Here is an 8,416-nt window from a genome sequence, read left to right on the forward strand (position 1 = left end):
GCTGAGGCATTCTCTGTGGTTTGCTGGATGCTAAACCAACAGCCCTCCCCATCACGAGTCCAGTTGGGTGAGTCCATGAATGTTAGTGACAGTGTGATGTAGATCTGTCACTTTTCAAGTCCTAGAGTTTCACCGTCTATAACAGAATAGAAGACTTTATTGATCCCACAATGGGGAAATTCACTTGTTACAGCAGCACAAACTAGAGAATCATGTGATGAAAAATATTAACAAAGGCACATGTATGTACACATGGGCAGTAAGCTAGTTTTGTAACCTTTGACCACTAAAAACCACAAATACAAAATGAAGAACTTGGGTTCCAGACCTAAGCAGCATACCGTAAGGACAGACGTATGTACATTCGGTATTGCACAGGTATTGAACACACACTGAATATTGCATTGGTGTTATGTACCAGGACAGCTTAAACTGAGGAGTTATACACTTTTACTGCAGAGGGGATGAATGCTCTACGGTAGCATTGTTTTACATCTGGGATGTCAGTCTGCCTCTGAAGGAACTGTTCATGGTCTCCATAGTGGGATGCAGCGGGTGGGAGGGGATTTTTAGTCTTCCCCAAAATGCTCCTTTCACACATCTCCTCAACTGAATCTAGTGGGCAGCCCAGAACCGAGCTAGCTTTCCTGTCGTGGTCAGAGCTAGCTGCACCCCAACAGAGTGAATAACAACAGAGTAATAAAGGATTTTAGCGTTTAGTCTATTATCTATCTGAAGCTAATGCAGGATATCGGTGCTGAATGAGACTTTTTTCATTATCAGTCTGCATGGCAAGCTCAGAGAAGCAGATTATGATCAGAAATGGGTTTCTAAAAATAGCTTTTCAGTGTTCCACGCCTTTAATATTATCTTGGTTGCAAATAATTAGTTTTTACAGTGTCTCACAAATGTGTTTATTGTTCTAATTGCATAATTCTGATTTACGACACAGACTATATGATAATGAAACGTCATCTCCCAGCAGTCAGCCATGCAAACACAGCCACATTTACTCTACGTTAGTGCTCGTCAGTCATCACAAAAGCTGGTTGGACATAAAATCATCACGATGCAGGTTTTCCAGAAAAACATTTTCCTTCTAGTATTTTGCTACTGATGCAGTCAGCTGATCAATGTCTAACGCACTGTGACCCAGCAGAAATGATCAGAACCCGCCTCCAGTAAATCAACAGAACGAGTGTTTAATTACTGGTGTTTTTTCTGCTTGTATAAACCAACTACAGTTAAGATGTTTGGCTAGTCAAAGATTACTAAATGCATTTACGCAGCACTATCTGAGAGGATGCAGGAAGTGTATGATGTTGACTTGTCGTTGTTTGGAGAAGCAGGACTCCAGCCAGGCCTTCTGCACAGGAACAGCCTCGGTGTACTGACGCACCAGATCCTGAAGCTCCTGGCTCACAGATAATTAATGAAACTTACTATTTGTCACTAACACAGTTAAAGTTGCTCAGAGACGCACAGAATGATCCAGACCTGTTTGTGGATGTTGTTCTCCACCTCTGCGACAATGTGAGTGACCTCTGCACTCATAATGTCCTCCTCATCTCCATCATACGTACACTTCAGCTGAGGAAATCTCACATCGTTTCACCTCTGTGCTCAAGTTCAACGTTTCCTTATCACACTTGCACAAACTACAGCAGGTAATAATAACGCGTCAAAAAAGAATTTAAACAATCAGGTGGGAACAAATAAATTACTTGGTGTGTGTGTGTGTGTGTGTGTGTGCGTGTGTGTGTGTGTGCGTGTGTGTGTGTGTGTGCTCTGTCTTCTCCATCCCCAGTGAGTCGTGGAGGATGGCTGCTTATACTGAGCCAGGATTCTCTGGAGGTTTCTTCCTGTTAAAAGGGAGTTTTCCTCTCCACAGTCGCTACATGCTTGCTTAGTATGAGGATTGCAGTAAAGACTCTGACACTAGTCAGTGACTTGATGCAATTTGCTGGGTTCCTTATATAGGAAACATTATTTCTGATTGGCTTAATGACCTGACCTGAATTGGAATGTTTATTATGGGAAGTGCCTTGAGACGACTCGTGTCGTGATTTGGCGCTTTATAAATAAACTTGGATTGAACTGAATAAAACTCTGAAAGGATATGTGATGAGGTAGCGAGACAGCCTCTTTCGTTCCGATGCAGGAATGTTGTAGAAAAAAACATGAACTCCCTTCATGAAACTAGGGAGCGCTGCAGAGCCAGAGCTGTGGGACGGAGCCGAGGGTCCCGGGACTTGTGTCTCATCACCGGACCTGTTGGAGTCTTCTCCTCTCGTGCCAGTAACCATCTGTGGTGTGCTCCTGGCAGCTCTGTTGTGATAGTAGCTGCCAGTTAGGTTAAGAAATAATGCCTCCGACAGACATGGCTGCTCAGAAAGGACCTGGAACGTTAAAGGATACATAAACGTGGGGATGCCTCTGGAAGCGAGGTGTTTCCTGATCAGCCTCTCGGTGCCGTACCATTTGAAACCTTTGGTGGACTGGCCGATACGAGGAAGATGAACACTGGCTACAGACAGATAAAGGTCAAACACTCATGTTAGTTCACCATTTCAACAGAGACCATGGTGGCTTGTACCCTTGCTTCTCCTGGCTGCGATGTAAATCTTCTTTAGTCCTTCATCCAGAGCACTGAGGAGGATGCCCGACAGGTTGTTGGACTTGTCTCGCTGCTGAGCCACTATCAGTGCTAACTGAGGTGAAAGGTGAAAGCAGGTTAATGCACCATCTAATCATTTTCCCAGTGTTCTGTTTGCTGTCACAGCCTTGCAGTTCTGCAGTCAGCCCTAAACCCAAAAGTACCCAGAACCTACTTGATCTTGGCCGTCCAGTCTGGACTGTTTGTCATCGATGGGGAACAGCAGCACATTTCCAAGATCCAAATCTGAAACAAAAGTGATGACTTTAAACGGTTATCCTCAACCAGACTCCACACGCAGTCACTTATTGTTCATTTTCTCCATCGTCGTGGTTAATGGTACCTTTCATCTTCCCTGCCAGCTCATACTGCTTCCGTGGTTCATCTGATCTCACCTCCAGTGCTGTAAATAACCCTCCTCTTCCCCACCGACCCGAGTCATCTGAACAAAAGTTACGTCACTTGTAAACGCACGATGCAGTGGCAGATCTAAGTTCTGCGTTTATTTGTGTATCACAAAAAGTGGCCTGTTGCCATGGTTACAGAACATACCAACACAGTGGATAATGATAGCATCTCCCTTGGAAGCATGTGGATGAGTCACATCCCCCATAACATAGGTGATATCTGTGGCGTTAGAGTCTGTGGAGCACATGCTGCTGGCATCGTCCTCCTCTTCATCACTGTCCACACACTGTAGGCAGAGGGACCGGTAGCCACAGGAAGCCCACCACGCCATTCTGCATCACAAGCAAAAGTTGTTCAAAACATCTGAACGGACACGGGTAAACAATTAAAGAGGTACTTTACTCTTATTCTGAATACGTTTGCAGTGGCCTCTAGTAGGAAGGGCCACTGCGAGTCATACTCGAGGGGGAACAAAGCTCCGATGCATCTGCTTCAGCTGGAGGACAAAGAAGCTTCAGACAGCAGGATTTGGACATCTCCCCTCCGACTGGCTAACAGCAACACGACTTTACCACCGACTCCAGTTGCTCTGCCCCGTTAATGTTTTATCCCCACAAATAACACGAGCCTGGAGGAGTTCTGCTGTGTGGTAGATGTGCTAATGCTAATGGATAGCTTCTGCTAGCTGAGACGTTCTCTGCTGTTTCCTGGAGGCTAAACCAACAACAGCCCCCCCCCCCCGTCGTGAGTCCAGATGGGTGAGTCCATGAATGTCAGTGACAGGGTGACGTAGATCTGTCAGACTTTTCTATCCTAGAGTTTCACCGTCTGTTTTCTATCAGAAGCTACTGCAGGAGATAGGTGTAGGAGACTATCTTCTATCAGAAGCTACTGCAGGAGATAGGTGTAGGAGACTATCTTCTATCAGAAGCTAATGCAGGAGATAGGTGTAGGAGACTATCTTCTATCAGAAGCTACTGCAGGAGATAGGTGTAGGAGACTATCTTCTATCAGAAGCTACTGCAGGAGATAGGTGTAGGAGACTATCTTCTATCAGAAGCTACTGCAGGAGATAGGTGTAGGAGACTATCTTCTATCAGAAGCTACTGCAGGAGATAGGTGTAGGAGACTATCTTCTATCAGAAGCTACTGCAGGAGATAGGTGTAGGAGACTATCTTCTATCAGAAGCTACTGCAGGAGATAGGTGTAGGAGACTATCTTCTATCAGAAGCTACTGCAGGAGATAGGTGTAGGAGACTATCTTCTATCAGAAGCTACTGCAGGAGATAGGTGTAGGAGACTATTTTCTATCAGAAGCTACTGCAGGAGATAGGTGTAGGAGACTATTTTCATGTTCAGCCAACATGAAAAACTCAGAGTGACCCATTATAATAAGAAATAATCATTAAAAATGGTTTTTCAGTGAAGTACCATTTAAAAAAGTACTGCGGGAATTTCCCAATGTTGTGATTTTTAGCACATTTGATAATAAACCCTTCTGATTAAGATAAATGTGGGTTAGTCAAAAAATCTTTACTTCTTCTGTTGCTTCTTCTCCTGCTGCTGCTTCTTGATGTCCTCCTGCATTTTGGCTTTCTTGGCTGCGGTCTCTTCCCTCCTTTTTCGCCTGAGCTCCAGCTCTTCCTCGGTTAGTGGTTTCCTCTTCCTCACAGGAATCATGAGTGCTACTGAAAGGGACGCCTGAACACAGACAACATGGTTTTTAATTCATTTAACATTATTATAATTCAGCTGATAATGACACCTGCTGTTTCATGTCAGGTGTCATTACCAGCGGGGATGACGCACACCTTCATGTGTTTGCTGAAGTAATCATGAAGCGATTTAGCATCATTGTTAGGCATCACTAAAGTCACAAGAAAGGCAACACTACAGCCTGACTTGTCTATTTCTACTTTTTCCATAACCAAAATACAGAAATGCATGCGTCCAGAAATGGTCTCACCTACATGACCGACACGATGTCCGGTCATCTACTGACCTCATCCCACTGTCTGAGTGGAGTTTCTATCCTGTCTTCTAAAACCCAGGGGCCTCATTTATCAAGCTTGCTTACGCACAAAACGGGGTCGGAAACTTTCCACGCAAACTTTGGGATTTATGAAAGAAAACTGGAAAAATGTGCACAACTTTAAGCTGACTAAGGGCCTGGCTTACACCCATGCTGGACATGGAGAGCACCTGCAGATCTGCTGCTGAGAAGATACAATTATGAAATCCTGCAGCATTATCACTTGTACCGCTTCGTTTTCACACACTGCGGTTGTGATCGAAATGCTGCAACAAGCCTGCTTATGTATATGCATGAGGTCCACAAGGCACTTTGCATTGACTATTTATGGCAGTGAGTGGGCGTGGTGAGGGCGGGATGTGACTAAAATGCAGCTGAGAAACATTCTCATAAGTCTCTGATTTATGAAGCGGAGGTTGTGTGCAGCTGTGCGTCCTCCATGTTTGATAGATCACACACCTACTTGGCGTAAGAACATGTTTTTGCTGAGCTTAAGTACGGTTTTAGTAAGGATTCTGCGCCATGTTTGATAAATGAGACCCCAGAAGATTCTGCAGCCCTTGTTGACATTTCAGGGGGAACAAGATGTCAGCCTATGTTCCCAAACAGAGCCTTTTGATAAGAGCGCAGGACTGCACACTCTTATGAAAGAAGAACTTTTACAACTCATAAGTTAAATAATTATTAAATAATGAAATGGTCTAATGAACAAATGTTATATGAATACTCAGGGTCTCCCCCAGCGCTTTATAAGCCCGACGGCCCGCCAGGCTAAGCGTCATGCCCCGCCCCCTCCCCGACCCCTACCGTTTCCGCTGACACGAACGGCGCAGCGAAACTAGAGCCCTCCATCAGCTGATACTGGTGAGAAACACCCCCCCCCCCCCCCCCTCCTGACGGCCGAAGCCGCCAGGCTTAAGTTTCTGGGGCAAACCCTGAATACTGATATTAATGTTTGAATAATCTGTGCTTAAATCACTGAAGTGACATGAACATTATTATTCCACTGAAAGACCAACAAGGATGAAATGAAATATACGACCAACATATTAAATCAGCTTACTGACGGGACAAGACACACTCGCCATATCTCAACGTGACTGCACACAGATCTTCATGTCTGAGGGAGGCGTGTGTCTGGGTCTGTTGGCAAAAGCCCTTCTCAGGGCAGGTTCTGGTTTATCAGTAAACCGTGACCTCTGACTGGCCATCGGAGGGAAACTCTGCTCCCATTGACAAGCGGTCAAAACCTGTTGCACGCTGCAGCTGACCACAAACGGTTCCTTCAGAATAAAGCTGAACCAACTTCAACTCCTTAAGAGTTATTCCTAAGACGTAAATAACAGCTGTCGTGACCTGGAGACATCTCGAGACCGCTCTAGTCGGCACTGCCGTTTCTTCTACGGACTTCGGTACCTCTGGGGTCCCCGGACCTCAACACATTCCGGATCTACCACGGGGGTCTTCGAGGGTACGTAGACCCGACAGACTGTGTCTGATGTGGTTTTAGAAACCATCACTATAGTTTATAGCAGACCAGTTCACTCCCACTCAGAACCCAGTTCTCCAGAGACGAGGGTTCTGATGACATCACAGCTCTAAGATCCATTCTTCACATCAAGTGTCCGAGTTGTCGTGTTTTAATTGTTTACAAGATAAATTTCTTCCTCTTTATAAACTCGACTCTCTTCTTGAATTCATACGAAGTGTCTTACAATCCCTGAATAAACAAAGAGTTATAAATCTTCTGGTTAAACATTAAAGACCAATCAGACTGGATTTCCATATTTATATGGAAATTCACATCATGTTGGTCAAAGTGTAGGGTTCTATATCGGGCCTTAAAAGCACCCAAATCCATACGTGTGCTACACTGGTGAAACGTTACAGATGGAAAACACATGAATTGTTTTGTATTGATATTGTCGACCACCCAGCAATAAAAGTTAAAGTAAGAACAGCTCAGTTTCTTTCATTAGCATTTTGCTAACTGCCGTGCTTCATCACGGGAGGGTTCAGGTGTTTCAGCGCTGTGCTGGTGGGTGTTGACATAAACATCTGACAGGTTTCCACATGTTCCAGATGTTTTTGTCCATTAAGCACGAGCCTTTGATGGAACTCTTACTGATACGAGTTGGACTTTGTGGAGTTTCCAGGAAATATCTCATGAACCAATGGATAGACTAATACAATGTCCCTGCTTGACACTCGGCATTACAGGTTGGACTGGGGGGTTAAACCACCAAATGGTTCCCGAGCGCAGCCGTGTCTGCAGCTCACCGCTCCCCCAGGGGATGGGTCAAATCCAGAGAACAAATGTCGCACACACACCAGAGTGTGTGACGACTGGTGGGACTTTAACTTAAACAACAAAAAGGTTCAGAACTGGTAGTAGCTGAGAGGCCTTAGCTTAAAGGTTTGAGTTTAGAACGTTCTAGTTTAAACACAGCCTGGACTTGCACTACAATAGCACTTATAACTACTTTTCATTTATTATGAATAGATTTTTTCACCACTAGTCACACTTTATCTGTAACTTCCTTTCCCAATAGTATTTTAATGAAGTCATTTGTTTTCGGACACCTTTGATGGTCCTCCTGCATGCTCACATCATTCCCTTCCCTTGCTTGAAAAATTGTTCCAAAATGAAAGTTGAACCCACATCTTTTTTATGTGAATTCAATGCCGTTCGGCGAGTCTCAAATAAAAATTTGGGCGTCTTACTGTAAAAATATACCATTAATGTAAAAAAGAAACTCTAAACAAACTATGTTCACATCCAGAATCAAACCCGGGACTTCTGCACGAGAGTCCGACATCTTACTGGGTGAGCTAAAGCACCAGCAACATTTATTGTATCTGTAACGTTTATATCCTTGATGACAGCTGAAACAACGTCAAACCAAAGAACGGTTCGGAGTGAAAATGGCTATTTTGTTGCTGATTTGCAGGAAATATCTAGAAGAAAGTTCTACAGAAAGTAGCTAAGGGTCCTCAGAAATGTAGCTAGCTTTGTCACTAGGCGTTAGGAACAGCGACAAAGTGGCACTGCCTCTCTCTCTGCTGCTAAAGCTACGGATAGCAAACGCTACGGGCGATGCCTGAGCGTGAACGCGCATGAAGCAGCCTGCTCGACCCGAGCATCTCTCTTTTTCTGTGATTTTACAGAAAAACAGGCAATCACAGTAAAAATGCCAGGGCTCATTCTACAGGACCAGGGCGTTGCAGGAGAACGTATGAAGAAGACATTTATTATTTCTGTACATGTTTTGGCTGTCACACTTCCATAATGCCCCTTTAAGTTGTAAAACGACTGAGT

The 8,416-nt window shown here is 44.5% G+C and overlaps 1 protein-coding gene across 5 annotated transcripts in view; it reads right to left on the reverse strand.

Annotated features, from left to right (window-relative positions):
• Nucleotides 1-139: 139 nt before the first annotated feature.
• chd1l (chromodomain helicase DNA binding protein 1-like) overlaps nt 140-8,416 on the reverse strand; it is a 27,779-nt gene continuing 19,502 nt past the window's right edge. For 4 of the 5 annotated variants that reach the window (XM_070545918.1, XM_070545920.1, XM_070545919.1 and 1 more), the window contains exons 17-25: nt 4,603-4,766; nt 3,209-3,396; nt 3,000-3,098; nt 2,832-2,902; nt 2,597-2,711; nt 2,419-2,527; nt 2,122-2,343; nt 1,498-1,579; nt 140-1,414 (exon numbers count right to left, since the gene is read on the reverse strand). In XM_070545918.1, the coding sequence (XP_070402019.1) occupies nt 1,292-1,414; nt 1,498-1,579; nt 2,122-2,343; nt 2,419-2,527; nt 2,597-2,711; nt 2,832-2,902; nt 3,000-3,098; nt 3,209-3,396; nt 4,603-4,766 (1,173 nt within the window). In that variant the 3' untranslated portion in view covers nt 140-1,291. Of the gene's footprint in view, nt 1,415-1,497; nt 1,580-2,121; nt 2,528-2,596; nt 2,712-2,831; nt 2,903-2,999; nt 3,099-3,208; nt 3,397-4,602; nt 4,767-8,416 lie in introns of all 5 variants that reach the window. The other variant, XM_070545917.1, reaches the window with a different exon arrangement.

The sequence above is a fragment of the Nothobranchius furzeri genome, chromosome 16 (genome assembly GCF_043380555.1).
Source record: "Nothobranchius furzeri strain GRZ-AD chromosome 16, NfurGRZ-RIMD1, whole genome shotgun sequence".
NCBI lineage: Eukaryota > Metazoa > Chordata > Actinopteri > Cyprinodontiformes > Nothobranchiidae > Nothobranchius > Nothobranchius furzeri.